The sequence below is a fragment of the Rhopalosiphum padi genome, chromosome 2 (genome assembly GCF_020882245.1).
Source record: "Rhopalosiphum padi isolate XX-2018 chromosome 2, ASM2088224v1, whole genome shotgun sequence".
In the NCBI taxonomy this organism is placed as follows: domain Eukaryota; kingdom Metazoa; phylum Arthropoda; class Insecta; order Hemiptera; family Aphididae; genus Rhopalosiphum; species Rhopalosiphum padi.
In genome coordinates this window covers 21,617,852-21,636,836 of record NC_083598.1, presented here as the reverse complement: position 1 = coordinate 21,636,836, position 18,985 = coordinate 21,617,852, and the positions used below count along the sequence as shown (strand labels likewise).

The following is an 18,985-nucleotide window of genomic DNA, read 5'->3' as shown; positions in this document are numbered from 1 at the left end:
TGTACGAAGAAATGCACATTTTATATTTTCTGTCGTTTTTTGACATTCAACCGTCTACGTTTAAGATAATAATATTATATTAATATCATGTGTAATAATATAAAGTATGTGTATTGCACTATAATTTATTGTAGTATTGTGTGTAATGAACACCGGTTTCGGCGGTTTCCTTAGTGACAGAGGCATTTAATCATTTCCCCCTCCTAAATATTATTTACAACGATCTGCTTATCGTATAGCTGACGTTCCCGCTATTTTTCTTTTTGTTAATATTGAAATTCTCACACTGTGTCGTGACAATGCGTTATAATGAAAATGAACGGTCTGCGCCAGTCGCCATCATCTGATGTATAAAATGTCTTATCATGCATTCATAGTTCATACTCTGATACTCATGATATAATATATATATATATATACCCAATACATTATAATATGTACATATCAGAAGCGTATCTGACTCGGCATCAGGCACGTATACAGGTGGGGGGAGGGGTTTTGGGGGTTCAACCTCCCCCCCCCCCTGAAATAATTTCGAGTAACGAGGAAAAAATTGTTTTATTATGTTGCGGCACAATTTGTATTGCTATATTTTGTAACCCCCCCCCCCCCACGAATTTTTTTTTGTTTACGTGCCTGCTCGGCATTATGATGGAGGGGGTGCTATAATATTATTACTTAAATGATAATCTTAGTACAGGGATAAGTACAAGAGTTTTCCTTTGTATAATTGTATATATATTATATAATAGAACTAAGCGTGATACGTATTGAATACAGGTGTCACCTTACATTTTGTAAAATTTGAACTTCAAAATTATCTTATTGAATATTGAATTGGTTGATGTTTTAGGAGTTAAAAAATACAAGAAAATATATTGAAATAATATTTTAATGTAGAGTGAACAATAGTAGAGTGAAAACTGGATGAGCGTCTGAGCGCGTTTTTGTGTGGTTTATGAGTTTTTATAGACGATGATGTGAGATGCCGCCGTCATCATGACAAGTGTAGATAAAAAACGTCCTTTAATTATAGGTAAAAGTAAAAATCCACGTTGTTTTCAGTGTTAAGATATTTTGTTTATCCCTTTATTAGTCAACAAAATGCATCAGCTTCTCCTAATACACCAACGCCATTCATACAACGAGAAAGAAGATATTGTTATATTTACACATAAAAAAAAGATAAAAAATAAATTATAATTTATAATGAATTATACTGAATCTAAGGTCTATGGATAAATCATATTATGATTTTTTATAGAATTATGTGATTTGATTTTTCTATTTTAGTAGTTCATCGCATTCCAAATTGAATCATACAAAGTAGTTCATTAGCTTATAAAAATAGCAAAATCTGCAATGTTTTAGCTATACCTATGTAAATAATTACTAATAATGATACCCTAATTAATTAATAAAAAGTATTGTTAAATATTCAATAAAAAAAATTATGGTTGAACACGTTACAACATTACAACGTTTTAATATATTTTTATTCACCCATTTCGTAATGTCATGTCATATTAGGGTTAAATACGTTTGCAAACATATCATTTCCCTGAAAAGGGATTGTTCATTTACCATAACTATCATCATTGTTTCTCGAAAATATTGAGGGCAGATATTATCAGTAAGTAAACACTGCACAAATATATTTATAAAGCTGTTATTTTTAATTGGTAATTAAAAATATGTAACATAAAAAACGAATATCTATGTAAGACGTTAGCAGTATAAAGTATTCATTTATAAGTTAATTTTTAAATTTAAACAAAAAAATCACAGTTAAAGTTTGTAGATACTCGAAGTCTTGAACCGTAAAAAATTAAATATAACCATAAGCTAATGACAACCATCTGAATAGTACACTAGTTACTAGTGCGAGTGTGCGACTATAGTGATTAGAGAGTTATTTTAGAATAAAAATAAAGTAGGTAATGCAATAAAAAATGATAAAAATAACTCATATTTTAGTGTTACCTATTTGTTATTGTTTGATTATTATCTATATTCTGTTGTATTATTAGAATTATTTAGAACGTCGAACAAAAAATATTGTGTAGGTATTTCTGTTTTAAAATATATATTTACCGTAGTAATATAGTGTAGTTAATAAGTTAGCAATAACACGACGAAATTAACAACTAAAGTGTACGAGTGACCAATCGATTTGTATCGCACAAGTAAGTAAGTATACCAATCTGGATAGTAAAATAACGGCCTGACGAGATATACGATTGTAATTTGTAACTATACTGCAATGTTCCAAATTGAAATGAACACGTCTTATAAAGTACTTTATACATATCATTTATAAGCTACGCTAATAAAAATCATTGTAAGAACTGATAAAATATTAATATAAATAATATATTGTTTACTTTACATACTTAAATGCAAACATGAAGTGTTGTCCGGCGTATAGTATAGGCAAAATAGGTACATTACTGCAGTGTTCTAGCATTAATTATATATATTTAATCATTGGTTCTAGGTTTTCGCTAATTATATCTATTTTAGTTCATCGCAATAATTCCGTTCGCTGAAAGATGTGATTGAAACATATCAAAACGTGTTATACTATATTGTAAAATCGGCACCATTTTGAGCATGACGTAACAACTAACAATATTCATTACATTACATTGACGATTGACCTACTCAATGACGAACTGACGAAGTGTTTCTCGACATCTATACTGTACAGCAGAACGGTTATCTACTTAAAAGCTTTTTATTATCATTCTTATTATTTTAACCGTAGGCTGAACTAACGTTTAAGTATTTTTTAAATAATGAAAAATGAAAAACAAAATATTAATATAACACATCAAATTGGTAATGAATCTAATAACGAATAATAATAATAACGGATAATAAATCATCAGTATTTCTTTTAATAATATTTTATTTATTTGTATTATAGTTATTTTTATAAATAATCATAATTAAATTTCTGCTAATAATTTATATTAATTTAGTGAACTCTTGTAAGTGGAAATATGTAAATATTGTTGTATAACTAAATTTAATACTTAATAATTAAATCTTATTAATATTATGATACATATGCATTATCATGTCACCAATAAGCTATATTCATTATGACTTATAAGCAGCCAATTGGCAATATTATAATATACTAATTATTATAATTGATAAAATTAATAAAAAATAAAAGTATAAATAATCGTTACATAAGTAGGCACAAATAGTTAGGAAACAATAATAGAAAATAAGGAAATAATTATGAAATCATAATTTTAAGGTAAAATATGTAGGTAAGTAATAAGGTAAATATGGAGTAAATAAAAAAGTTACTTTTTATTGTTAATCTATTATAACCTTGTCTATTAATTCAAATCCATACCAATAAAAACCCATTATCCATTTTTCCTGTACTCGATATAACATTAAAGTGTACATTTTATACATTATAAATATTAAGTTTGTGCATAGTATTTCAATACCCATCATCCAATATATATATTATAAACTATTAGCAGAGTTTCTAGCCGGGAAGTCCCTGGGAAAATACATAATTTTAATTAAAATAGGATAAAATTATAAAAATCGTATTTCTCCGTTAAATAGTAACGACTAACGGCGATTATCAAGGTCAAAAAAATCAGTTCAACGCTTGTGTGTGCGGCGTACATAGAGCCATGAAACTAGCTGCTATAATCCGCCCGTGTAAGTTGGGCAGAGTTCAACTTTTGAAACGTCACGACAAATAACTACGTCACAGCTGTGAACTCGGATTTATACATTATTGCATACCTGTGGCTTCACATATAAGACTGTGCTCAGTGCTGTATATATTTATGGATGACACAGCTAATACTCTCCTCATAGATTATTGTTTATCTTATTATTTAATATTCAATTTGGTAAATACTAACAACAGTTATCTAATATAGATATTTATGTTCTTTATTACCAATTACCATGAATTAAACATACATGAGTTGTGTATATTTGATTTATGTAACTACTAACTTTTAACAGTCTTTCGACGAATAGGCGCGTAACGCCGTTACATAGTTCAAAAATAATGACAATATAAGGACAGGTTATAGAATAGATAAAATCTACGTGTATATCATAGATATGAGTACGTGTGACCATGCGCGGACTTGAACCAAATCCGAACTGTACTATGTATTACTCATAATATCATATACTCATTAGTTATTGTATGTAACTTGCATATTTTTTTAAAATGTCGTATACTTATTTATTGCAAAAGAAATTACAAAGAAATTAGACACACTTATTTAAGGTTATAATTGTTTTTTTGCATACCTCTTTTAAGCTAGTACGTACTTATGTTTGAAGTATAAATCTTATTTTTAAGTTTAAAATACTAAGTGGTTATGATATTATTTTTCAGTATTTAATATCACGGCAAAAAGAAATTAATAATATTAGAGAATTAAAAAAAAAAGGACAGGAATAAAGAATACAGAGAATATACACAAAACTTTTATATTCTTATAAAAGTTTAACGTAACAGTAGAGAATATAATAAAACTAACAATAAATAATTTGGAAAGTTACATCATTTTAAGACTTTGTTATGAGTAAAAATTATATTAATTATTAATTAATTGTGCAGTTTAAACAAATTCCTAAAAAAGTAAGGGCATTTTAGTAAATTAAATGTTGTTGAAAAAATATAGCCATAATACACTTTAGTGTATAACAATATTAAACAATGTTCAATAGGATTGTATTACATTACATTAGATACATGCTTGAAAATAATTTACTATTCTTTGGTGAAGGAAATAAGTTAAAAGAAGTAGGAATAAAAATAAAAGATTTTGCAGAATTGATTAAATATTTAAATATATAATACCGATGAGGTATTAACTATATACTTTGTTGTCACGGGTATTTTGTGTATATTAAATATGTAGATATCTTGATTTGAATTAATTCAATTTTTCCCAGAGTGAAATTGTACCAAAATAACAAGACATGTAGCACCAGCAGCAATGGCCTGCAGAAAAAATAATTAAATTGTTTATGAAACACTATAATTTGTAATTACATAAATAGTATAATATAATGTCCACACAGTATTCATTTTGAGTGTGTTTATTTAATATATTAATTTGCTTTTCAGTGTATATCAATAAATTTAAATTTCAAAAATATTGTACAGTTTTTAGGACAAGTCACTTACCGATTTTATGACTTGTGTGTTCAACGTGAAGAAATCGTAGGCATTAAATTCTGTTGAGGAACTACATATTTGATTTATGAACAACTGTAACTAAAAATAAAAATTGAAATACGAAAATATGCGTATGTATTTTAAATATTTTTATATGCTTATATTTTATAAAAATAATTTATGTTGGATCTTATACTAATTTTTTAAGTTTTTGGACTACGCGAAAAAAAATATCTTGACATTTATCATAAAAATTGAAAATTTCATGACTATAAAGTATAAATTATTCAAAAAGACATAATTTTAGGTTACTGTATCGCCTATAGAAAATCATCATATAAACATTTGATGAAAATTTCAACTATCTAAAGCTATATTAATATTTTAATTTTTTGATAATTACAACACAATATCAAAAATCATTCAAAGAAAAATAGTTATTTTACAGATGAATATTTTATGTTGTAAAAATTTGAACTTTAAATGTTCATAAAAGATAACCAATAGACATTTTTTTTTTATATAGGTTGAAAAACTCATTAAGAACGTTATATTACATTAATTTAAAATCATTGATATAAAAAAAGGTTCATGGATTTTCAATTACAAAATAATAGGTAATTTTCGAGATTTTGTCAAAATTACAGATTTAAACGCTTATATAAAAATATTATGACCATAAAAATTTTTTTTTAATTTTAATTGATGAATGAAGCTTTTTCATTTCAAGCATCCACCGAATTATTTTTATCAACATTTATAAAACTAAAATTAAAAAATAAAATTTCAAACATCCATAAATATAGCTAAAAAAACTAAAATTTATTTTGAAAATTATATAATGTTTAAAAAATGACCATACAAACATTTGATGAACATTTTACGGATATTCATTTTCAAAATTACACACAAAAAAAAAAACAAAAAAGATTTAATCAAAAATTGATTTTATTAACAATAATTTTTTTTCCCAATTATTTAGAAAAATAATAAAAATTTTCAATTTTAACTTCTTTAGATAGATTCAATTTTCTTCCAGGAACCTCTCACAAAAATGGAATATCGAAGTTTTTTCAACTATTTTAACTTGTATAAAAAAAAAAAAGAAACAAAAACATCAATGTAAAATTATCACTTTGCTTAGAATCTAAAATATAAATACAAATTGTTGAATAAATATTTATATTTTAATTTTCTTGTTTATTATTTAGATTTAATAAAATATCATCCCCAGATTCGTTGTTTATAGTATAACGCACAGTCATAATATTACCTCTTCTTTGGTGCTACTGTCCATAATTCCGTTATTGGTATCCGTGATAAGCGATTTCGCTTCAAGTGCCTGCACAGTGAACATAATATCATTAAGGTGTACTTAAATTTATGACATAACTAATACATTATATTATATGTCCCTGCTGTAAAGTATATTACTAGTTATGTGTACATATGTTCTCTATCGAGAGTCATGTGGCCGTCTCGAACATAATAGTTGCTACAGTCGTCAACTACGGACCAAGACCCGAAGACCGGAGTCGGAGTGCCGTGATTTTTCTTTTTTAGTTACACGAGGGAATAGGTTTTATAATAGGGACATTTAGACAGTGATATGTGTGTAATCGGTAATATAATAAAAAAAACACCAATCTAGGAGAACGAAATGCTTAGATATTTATTTGAATATTTGCTTAAAAAGCGTAAGTTGGTGCCGGCTCTGGCACAAAACTCGGTCAGAATAGACAATAATAATAATTTATTATTAATAAATAATACCTTTTTTTAATAATAATAATAAAACATGTAAAGTACCGGTCACCGTGATATATTTATATATGTAAGTAAAAAAATGATGGTGTTAACCAGAAACATTACCAAATACCAGCGAGGTGTGAGGATGTGTCGCCCCTCGGCGCACCAGCAAAACGGCTTCTACTCACGGTGAATCATCTTGCTGGGACGGGAGAAAATGCCGTGCCTTTGCGTTGTCGGCCGATACCAGGATATGTGATTGACACGAACAGACGACAGGCGACATAGGGAGTTACATACGCGCGGAAGATTAATCAATGATAATAATAATAATACTGGTATTATTATTGGTAAGGAGGGATGCGAGGGTGCGATGGTTGCTCAGGCGGTGCGGTCATTGATCGGCGGAGACTCGAGGTACATGTGATAAGTCGCCTTATCGCACGTCGAGCTCGCAATGCACCTGTAATTAGGCCTTCTATTTATAACGAGTATATAGTGTGTGTGTGTGATTTGCGTTATTGGACGTCACAATGTATTCTGTATATTTTAACGAGTATTACGCACTAAAATTATACAGAACAACTAGCTATTCTATGGAGTTAAAGTATAATTTTCATGTATTATTATTTCATACTTTAGCTAACATTCGTGGGTAAATTCATGAACCACCTAGTTCATAAAATTACGGAATTCAACACTTTAACTGTAACACAATATGTTATAAATCGAAAAAAGAGTTGAAAGGGAAAGAGATTATATATACCTACATTGTAGACATGCAGAATACCTATAAGTACCTGTTTCGTCGTGAAGTGCGCCATCAATATGATCATTAACAGTCTCAGCGTGTATTGTAGTAACCAACAGTAGACCAGTAGTTCCGACCGAGAGTTGTAGAACATTTCGTAGTAAATATCGAACAGGGCCATGAGCCACAAATAGAACACCGACAGTCCCATGTGTACGCCGAACAGGTTATTGAGCGCATCTATCGACTGACGAATGAGCCAGTGTTTGATCCTCAGCAACTCGACCGCGTTGGCCGTCGGGTGACTCGCAAACTGCGAATGATAAAAGTCTTTGTCGTAAATTATAGCGGACGATGGCTGTTGCAAATGGCATTGCGACGGTGGCAGCGGCGACGACGACGACGACGACGAGCCCGCGGGGGACATGAACGGATACTCGGAGCGGTTGACGTTTTCGTCCCTCAGACTCTTCAGATCGTCATTGATGCCGCGAAACTTGGTGTACACCTTGAAACATTGCACAACGAACTGCGTCTCGATGCAACACATGCTCAGGTTCTGGACGTACATGAACAGGTGGTAGACGAAAAGCGACGTGTCCGAATTGGGCTCGTACCGGCACAAATAGTACATGCTGATCGCGTTGCTGGGGACGATGACGGCCAGGCACGTGGCGACCACGGTCAGCGAAAACGCCCCGTGTCGCCGGAGCTCCGCGGGCGACGGTGGAGAATACGCCTCGAACGCCCTGATGGTCGCCCGATACCTGGACATGTTCGGCTCGCATTCGTACACGACGGCGATCCGAGACAAAAACGCAGTGGACGACAACACTCTGTCGTACACGCCCGTCAGCGTCGACGAGAATGTGATGCACCAGTGGTCCAGTTTGCATATGACCTGCGACGCGTTCGCAAAATTGTACACGCATGTGGCCATCAGCAAAGCCGAGTACGCGTATTGGAACTTGTTGTGCGACATGTCGATGGTGAACACTCCGAACAATGTCCAAAACACTCGGATCAGCCACATTCCGTGTGAAACGCATACAGTGCAGTGTATACCTGCTTAGGTGTAAAATATTTTAGTATTAATATAATATGTATTATACGCTTCTAAGCACTTAGACGTGTCTGCTAAAACAAAAAGACTATATACCTATTACATTATTATATTATTACCCTATTATGACACTGCAGCCAGTATTATATACGTGCAGTGTAAACAGCAAGGCATGATTATTGAGAAACTAAAACCGCTGTCAAAAATATAAATATAAATATTTTACCCATAATATATAAATATATATTATTATAATGTAATTTTGGTTTGTATTGTTTGTAATAATTGTTTTTGGCCGATCAAAACACTCGACTGTTGTTATTTACAATGCTCATACTGTGAATACTTCAAATATGTCAACAATTAAATTGACGAGTATAATAATAATTTTTATTTCACATTTTATTTTTTTTGCTTTATAATATATTCTTAAGAAAAACACCTTTCCTTCGTGTTCTAAAAAGTGGTTGTAATACACAGTAAAAAGAACAACGCGTATTATATGGAAATAACCCACGTAGACTAGGCGTATACCTAATTATTATTAACCATTATTTTACATATATATTTCCTCTTTCGTTCATATTTTGTGTCTTTTTATTAATTATTAATTTAATTTTTATGTAAATATAAAACAATATCAAATGTACGTAGAATGTTAATGTTATTGTTATTATAATGTAACAATTTCGATAGGTATAGTATAACTGGCCAATGTGGGCTTACGTATTAATTATATAAATATATTAATGTAGTTTTCGAGTATATAGGTTATAGGTATTAAGTATGTTATTTTTCTTTTTACTTATATTTATATATTATAATTATTTTTACTGGATAGAAGAACTAAATTATTTATATTTTTTGTGAACTTGTTAGCTGCCTAATTAGCAAATATCCGGTCCCACTTTATTGCAAGATTATTATTTTTTTTTAATTGAACTATATGATGAGACTCGTGTTACAAGACAATCAAAATCGAATATTTTCAAATTTAATGACCAAATTTTGGAATAATGGAATAATGGAATAATGGAAAAAAGAAGAAAATGAGTTAAAATTTCTGGAATCATTTTCACAAAATAAAAAGCTGATAGACTTCTGATAAACCTCGCGGCTTGTGGAATGCAACTGTTTTGATGGTGTTAGACCTAACCGGTATACTAATTCGGTTAAAAACCAGTATGTAAATCCAAACTATTTTGAGCTCAGCTGAAAGTAAAATTACAAATATATAATAGAAAACATTTTTCCAATAAAAGTTGTGAAAAATGGCAGTCATTGACAGCAATTTTCCATACAAAATTATATTTATTTTAAACAAATATTACAACTTACAAGACATAATATTATACTCCATAATAAACGTGGAAGTGTCAAATTACTTTGCTAATGATGAAATTAGTAAATTAATTCATATTAAATCTAACATTCTAACGAGGTCGGACAAGTGACACGTGCATGATTATAGTTCTCTAACTCTCCCCCAAAAATTGGTGAGTAAAACTAGGGAAAAAGTTCGCACTTAGATACAATATTAGAATTATTTTAGTCAAACAAAAAATAACAGTACCGATAATAAAGAACGTCAACTATTTATTATTTCTTAATAATATATCCTTTGAAGCTAAATAAAATCTTTGTTATATACCTATGAAATATATCTATGGTATATACATAAGACACAAAAAATAATCTTCAACAAAATCAAATATGCAATGATTCATTTGCAGCAATTGTTGTATCTAGAGTCCAAGTATAAATGGATTTGTACTAATGAAAATTACAATTTTTATCATAGATCAACAATTTTAAGTTCCATGATAACATTGTAAGCTGAGTTTCGTACTCACTTTCAACAAATTTAAATTGCCAGTTTATTCATTTAACTGTCAAAATTTAAATTTTCATACAACTGGTTTAATTACCGAAATGACACAAAATTCAACAATAGACGCTGGTTCATTCTGAGACTTAATGCAAAATGAAGAAATGAGATAAGGTTCTAATTATTTGATTAAATAATTTAATCCTGACGGAAGAGTTGACGAAGACACGAAGTTTCAATGTTTCATAATTTCACTAATAGTAGAACACTACTGTCACTAGTTATACATTGATCTTGCGATTCTTACATCAAACACATGGATATCGTATCTGTGAACGATGCTCATGTACTGTTAAAAGTGATCAAACAATTCCTGTTGAAGTGTTGAGGCTGTGTATTATGTATAATATATCATCAATTATAAAAATTAGTGAATCGTTGATTTTTATACTCAAAATTTTGCTTGTATATATTTTTGCATTTAATTTAAAAAAAAAATCGGGATAAAATACCAATTGAAACTTAAGCACCATTTGAAAATATAGAAATTACGCTAAAGAAGCACAACCACTGATTTATTTCTTGTAGGTAACACATTGAAATTGAAGCTGATTAATCGATCGTTAGATCGAACAAGATCAGGAACAACTATCGACACAGTATTTTTATATATTTAGATAACCTCTAGTCTTGAACTTATATGTATTATACTTTAGCTATCATAACTTATTATCCCATTTTTAGATTTGGATATCGCTATGGATTTTGATGAATAAAAAATAAAAATATATTATTAATTCAAAATAACTTTATTACAAATATTTCAATTTTTCATTTATTATCAGTCTATAGATAAATTTCTCATCACTATATCGTTACAAGTCACACATCTAACGCGTTTAAAAACAGCGTTTTTTTTTTATCACCTAATGTAAATTGCACCATATTGCAAATTGCATAGGTATACGCGTTGAACCAGTGATGATGAAATTTTCAATAGACAATTGATAGAATACTTAAAAATAAAATTATTTTCTTACTAGCTATTATTTTTTATTACCTATAACGGCTATAACTTTTTATATTACCTAAATTACAATTTATATCAAAGTTAAGTAATAAACAATAAAAAAAAATTCAGTTCTCTACAATATTCACGTTGTAATTTCCCAATCCATTTACATTTAAATGAAAAATAATAATTTGTGTCAATAGTTTTTCACTATTTGAAAATAGAGTACTTTACTATTAATAGTGAATAATATTAATAATTATTAATAAATAATTTTTTCTAATAATATTTTTTCATTTTCCTCAGGATAGAGATTTTAGCCTCAATTTTGTTTACATCAGGAACATAATTATATGATTGAGATTTTATTTTTTAATCATTAATGCTTACGTATGCAAAAGGCCTCTACAGTCTATATACCTATTATTTTATACCTATATCAAATATCGCCTAATGGCCTAATGATTATCTTTTTTCCTATCATCAAATAGGTGAATAAAGTATCAAATACCTAGAATAAAATAATATCTTTCCTAGTTATAATAAATATATATTGTCTATAAATTATAATATATATTATTGATTAAATATTTAAATTATGCTCGTCTACATAAATCAAACACGTTTAATTTTAATTCTTAATTGATTAGGCAAAATGCTAAAAAATTCAATTTTTGCCAGAATGAAATTGCACTAGAATAACTAGATATGTGGCACCAGCGGCAATAGCCTATAAAAAAAAAACAAATAATTTGTAGAACATATTTCTCGTTTTTAATATAAATTAAAAGTATACTTACTGAAGTGATTAGACGGGTATTCAAAGTGAACAAATCACAAGCAGTGAACTGGATGCAGCGACTAGATATTTGAGAGTAGAATAATTGAAGCTAGTAAGTTAATCAATAGTCATTAATAGAAATTAATAATAAATGAAAAAATGCTATTATTGTATTATGTATCCTCACCTCTTCCTGTGTACTAGTATCTAAATACCTATTGTTTATATCAGTTATTAATGTTTTTGCATTAACCGCCTAAAACAAAATGATTAATTCATTAATTATAGGTAATGGTCGGTAATAATTTTCTAACAAAAAAATTACTTATATAGTTTATACTGTTTATAGGATAATATTGGTGTAATACAATAGTATAGTTTAACAACACTAAGTTGATGTAAATCAATCCTAACCAATGTTTATAATGTAATCAAATATAAAGGTTTACTTTTTTAAAATGACAATCAAATTTAATATAATTTAATATTTTGAAATTCCGATTTTTCTTTGATTATTTAACACTCAAATCGCATATATTGATCATAAATCTAGGAATTTCAAGATCAAAGTCAGCACTCAACATTGACAACATTCAACAGTATGTTTTGAGCTCAAATGTATCTCATACGTCATTAATAATAATTGTCATTATTCGACCGTCAAATGGTCATCATACTATATTATTTGCAGACCTATAATTTAGGTACTGATAAATTTTTCTTTACCTGTTTTGTCGTTAAATTTGAGAGAATAGTTATTACACAGAACCTATATGAGTATTGCAGTACACACGCAAAGAATAACAGCTTCGATAGAAATATTTTATTATCCATGCGGTTATTAGCTGCAAAGGAATGGAACACGTTAGTATATACGTCCAACAATACAAGAACACTCAAAGAGAGTATCGACAGTCCCAAATGATTGCCGAACAAGTAGTTCATGTCGATGACGGCTTCGCGGGTTAACCAATGTCTGATTTTTAAAATCTCTACAATGTTGGCCAACGGGTGTATTTTGTCCCTTGGACAGTAAAAATCTTTAGAGTAAACGACGACACACGACGCAGCATTTGGCCACAGGTCATGTGCAGCTTTCTCGAAGAACGGAAATTTGCCACGGTTAATGTATTCCGTTTTCAACTTGTTTAAATCGTCGTTAATATCTCGGAACGTCGCATAGACTAAAAAACACCGATTGGTGAAATCATTTTCGATCAAATACATACTGAAATTTTGTAAGTAAAAAAAGAAGAAATGTGTTGCCAACAGAGATCCACCGGGGTGTTTGTAATACAAGTTATACAGTTTTATGAAGTTCGTTGGCAGCATGAACGTCAGACACAGCGATATTGTCACGACAGAATACAATTTGTACTGGCTCCAAACAACAGCGGTCAATGGCGAGTAGATATCAAAACTTTCCATCGTCGTCCTGTACTTTTGATACTTGTTAAAATGTGCGTTATACAACACAATTCCTCTAGATATAAAGGAAACAACGGCCACTACCCTGGACTGCAATACCATCAACGATGTCGACAACACATGAGACCAGTCGTCCACCATGTACTGCACGACCAACGGTGCACTGATTAAGTTGAACATACATGTAATTATTATCAAAATAGAAAAACTAATTTGATACTTATCAGAAAAATTGTACCGAAATATATATTTTATGTCGAACACATTATAAAACATCGCAACCACAATCACCTTTTGCCACATACCAACCTAGCTATTATACATTACTATATATTAATACAATTACTTAAAACTACTTCTAATTTCATATACAAGTTCATACAGTGCCTACCTACTCACTTCTTGACACAATAACGACCGTTGTATTTAAAGTTATTTACCTATAAGTACAAAAAAGTTTTTTTAATAAAAATAAACAACGATTTTAATAATCACTTATGTGCTACTTATTTTGTTTACTCATTAAAATAAACAAGCTCGTTCAACTGCACTACTTTCATTTTTACCGATATTTATAAATTTCTTTATAAGTACACCTAACAAAAACAAGCGTAGTGTATGTATAATACTACTATACTGATAGATTTTCAGGTTCTATTTTAATGATTGCATTTTATTATGACAGGTACCTATATTGTCTACTAAGCATAAATAACATAATATAGGACCAACGTATTATATAAGTACAATTTTTCATATGCCAATGTGGTCAATATATATTATAATAATTAACAATATACTTATAATTAATATTAAAAAATCTAAAAAAATAATTAATCACGGACATTCTCGAATGATTGCATTTTGTTAAGCTATGAATTAAAATAATAAAACGATAACCTAAGTAGTTATTTTTAATCAGATTAATATATTTCAACATCATGTTAATCCTTTAATAAATGTATTTAATAATACATCTAAGCGAAGCGATGAAAATATATTGATTTTACAATTATATTTGCACGTTTTATAGTAAAAATACCAGTAAGTACATATCTTATTAATCAGAAAAAGTAGAAAAAACAGGGAAAACGTGAATTTGTACACAAAAGCAAAACTGGTTTTTGACAAAATCAAATTTATATTTTTTTGCAATTCAAAAATATTTGATTTGAAATGTTCATCAATTATTCATATAAGCTATTTTCTATAAATAAATAAATATATAATATCATATACATATATATTTGAAATATTTGAATATTTTTCCGATTGATTATTAAATTTTATAATAAGTAAAAAACCTAGAAAAATTAATAAGCCTCCTAGAAGGAAATTGTTTCAGAAAATAAAAATATACAAGGTTGATCATAATTTCTCCTTACAAAAATTATAAAAAACGTTGATAACATTGGATATTTAACGCAAAATAACGATACCTATTCTATTAAACGATTTTTAATATTTTATTTTATTTTAAAAAATATTAACAAAAAAAACTTTTAACATTCCACTATTATTTGAATTATCATTTTTCTACTGTTAATACAATTTTCAAAATATTTAGACTAAATTTAAACTGTTTTAAGCATTTAAAATTGTCAGATTATTTTTCTTCAATGAATAATGGTCAAAAACATTATTCTTGATAAAAAAGCTTGAAAAATGAATATATTAATTTGTCAATCTTTTATACAAGATTAAAATCTGTTTGAAGTTAAAAATGTAAAAAATGTTTAATATTAATAGCTAAAGACCTTGTTAATTTGTCACCTAGTACAAGTCTTATTGACCACTCACATAAATGGAACTTACTTGTTTGCTCGTAGCATTGGCTACATAAATTATCGTCAAGAATCTCATTCCATAAAATACATTCCAAAATATAGCTCGTATTAGTTCATCTTGTTCTCTTTGACCATTAGTTCCAATAACATATCCAAACATAGAAAAATAAAGATTGAACAATATTTTTAAAAAACACGCTGAAATACATCCCAAAAGATGCAATTGATACGTAGAATTCAATTGGCATACCATGTTGCAAAATTGTCCATAACAATATCTAAGAAGAACAAATAATACACTTGTCAGTCAATCATCTTCCTATAAAAAATACGAATATAAGTAGGAAAAGGTAAATTATACTTTGCAGTTTGCACTATAAATATTGACTCTTTTATCTTTTAATAGAGCTATTTTTAAGCTGATTACACGAGATGTCAAATCAGGGATAGTATTATAATTTATTCAGTTAGGTAGTCAACAAATTTAATATATCTATTGGCTATTAGGTATGATGCTTTATTGATAAACTATACATACCTATACATTTCGATAGAATCACATATATTGTGGCCGTATGATAGTTCACATAAAAATGATTGGCAATTTTTTCTTTCAACCAAAGCACTGAAAAATGATCTATTTTTAATTAATTATCACGATACATGATAATAAATTCAGCTACAGTCGATACCTAGTGAATTGTGAAAAGGTACGTACTACCTTTACGTGAGCAGATATACCTATATAGTTGATTAACCCACTTTTTCTGGTAATTATGATAAATACGAAACATGAATAATGGTATACAAATTTATAAAAATACGCATGGTATACAATTATCTTCTTACTTAATGTTAATCGGGAGGTGGTAACATAGGTCTGTACCTTTGTATTTAGTTTAAAATTTAAAAGATTCGCGGTAAAATTCAAATATTTATGATTTATTATTTTTTTTTTGTACAAAGTACCTACAACAAATATGTACATATTTCATATAAAAGATAATCCCTTGTTAATACTTCATAAAAGTATTAAAATTTAAAAAATCAACAAATATTATTATTATTATTATTATTATTATTATTATTATATAGGTACTAACCCACGTTTGAAATGCCATATGGATGCAAATGTCTCAAGCTCTTTGTTAATAACTCTAAAACGATAGTGCAACATGCATGCACAACGGATAAACTGCATGTCAGTACTAAAACAGGCTAGATTATTGAAAGCAAGTATGACACACCACATGACACCGGCCTTGCTATTTGCAGCTGATACAGTATATAGATAAAAAATATTTACTGGCATGCCAACCAGGACAAAATATCATAACAGATACTTGTCAAGAGTTTGTATGAAGGTTTTGCTTGCAGTGGAAACATTCGACTTTATGGTAACATCCATCAGTCTATCAGTATTGTGTAGAACAGTAATAAACTCACTTAACCTCCGGTGGAGAAAAGTGAGTGCAACCAATCTGCTACAAATACTAGACAAGGATATCATAATTGGATTAAGGATTTTCATGACAGTAGCCATTTCGCTGATTTCGTCTTCGTCGAGCTCTGATTGAATCTCACTCTCAGTGATGGGATGTCGTACATCTGATTCCACTGAAAACATTGAGTGTTGATATACGTATGGCATGATTGTATGCAACACATAAAACGGTGCCAATATCCCATGCGCAATGGTTACAATAAGTAGAACAACTGAATACACGTAATCAAATGTAGATATTAAACAAATAGGACCACTTATCTGGTCTCCTGGTACCATTTTCAACGGCATGACACCAAATATTCGGGATATAATATTAATTTGACGAAATGATTGATAAACGCTTGGAGGTGTCATACTTATAGACAGTATTAATCTTTTTTGATGCAAGCCTTGTATTACAACATTATACTAGTACACGCACGACAAAGGAATTTCAACTAAAACGTGGACATAAGAAATAACGTACTTTTATTAAAATTTAGTTATTTATTGAACATCAACTATTACTCTTTTATATAAGGAAAAAATATATTTCTATATTTTGAATTGTCCAAATGACAAATAGTAGGTAGGTACTTATCGTAATAAACATACACGTCGATTTTAATGATCAAATCGAAATTAATGACATCAGCAAATATTAAGGATGACAAGAAAATAACTAATAAGAGTTACAAAGAGCAAAATAAAAATAAATTGAAAATAGTATAAATAAAAATATATACTTATTGAAAATGAATAAAATAACATATCTAAGTATGAATTCCTTAACAGTAGGTACCTAGTAAAATGGGAAAATGGTCATTGTAAACACTGACCAGCAGTTGTATACAGCTCGAGTTTTCCAAGCCATATGGATAATTATACCTATGCATCATAGACTAGAGTACTAAACATTGTATACAATGACCAGTACTGAAAGTGTCAGTTAGAAAAAATTAATAATAAGCTGAACTTAATAATAATAATAAAAAAATTAGGTTTAAATGTAATACTTATTTTTACTGCGTATTTTATTTTACACATTGGAAAATATTTAGCAATTAAATTACATAAAACAACTAAAATAAATAAAATTATATTTTGGTATTTAGAGATGCATAAAATTCCAGCAGCAATGGTTATAACCTTGGCCTCTTAGGTTGGAAATCATGCCTATAGCTACTTCCTTAAGTGATAACTGAATGGCGGGTACTACGGTGTACATCATCAATAGTAATAAACTGTTCCTTGCAAATTGTAAACTGAATAAACTGATTATTACTGTAATAATGATGTCGTTTACCTTTAGTTGTACCTAAATTGTAATTTTCGTTTTCCACTGCAAACAAATGTTAATAATTATACATTAGTGAACAATTATGTTAATAGGTAACAATAAATTTATTGCTTATAAGTTATACCTAATACTTGATTGAGTTGATATTATTACTCCATAATCAATCATAAGCTGATTTTGAGCCCTGTATACATTTGGTATTTTTATTATTTTATTTTTAAAGATTGTCCAATTTTTCCTTCTTTTTGTAAGTATAGAAAATTTTCTAAAATTAGTAGAATTAATACGATTTCTTTATTATCATTTTTTCCTTCGTTTCCTTTTCGTCCTTTTTCATTTTTTTTTTCAAGGCTTTTCCTAGATCTCTTTTTAATTTTGTTATTACATGCATTGGGAGTATACAGTTATTCAAACCAATTATGGTCTTAGAGCCAAACAGCCTCATAATGCAAACATTTAATGATCGATTTTTCATAAATTATATGAATTTCAGACCTCTTTGCTCCACTTTTTGGTTTTATCTTACAACCATACTCCTAACCAATGCTAAATACTATTTAACCATGCTCCTAAGTCCTAACATATTCTCGATGTCTTTGTACGTCCTAATGAGCC

General features: G+C 28.9%; 2 protein-coding genes across 2 annotated transcripts; both read right to left on the bottom strand.

Moving 5' to 3' along the window:
* Nucleotides 1–4,626: 4,626 nt before the first annotated feature.
* LOC132921939 (uncharacterized) lies at nucleotides 4,627–8,718 on the bottom strand. The gene is made up of 4 exons (XM_060985198.1): nucleotides 7,735–8,718; nucleotides 6,459–6,527; nucleotides 5,195–5,284; nucleotides 4,627–5,008 (listed from the first exon to the last, which is right to left on the bottom strand). Exons 1-4 carry the CDS (start codon nucleotides 8,716–8,718, stop codon nucleotides 4,946–4,948), a joined length of 1,206 nt encoding a protein of 401 aa, XP_060841181.1. The 3' UTR covers nucleotides 4,627–4,945.
* Nucleotides 8,719–12,187: 3,469 nt separating this feature from the next.
* Nucleotides 12,188–17,448, bottom strand: LOC132921743 (gustatory receptor for sugar taste 43a-like). The gene is made up of 6 exons (XM_060984923.1): nucleotides 16,688–17,448; nucleotides 16,123–16,209; nucleotides 15,613–15,862; nucleotides 12,557–12,625; nucleotides 12,389–12,478; nucleotides 12,188–12,318 (listed from the first exon to the last, which is right to left on the bottom strand). Exons 1-6 carry the CDS (start codon nucleotides 16,894–16,896, stop codon nucleotides 12,256–12,258), a joined length of 768 nt encoding a protein of 255 aa, XP_060840906.1. The 5' UTR covers nucleotides 16,897–17,448; the 3' UTR covers nucleotides 12,188–12,255.
* Nucleotides 17,449–18,985: the final 1,537 nt, after the last annotated feature.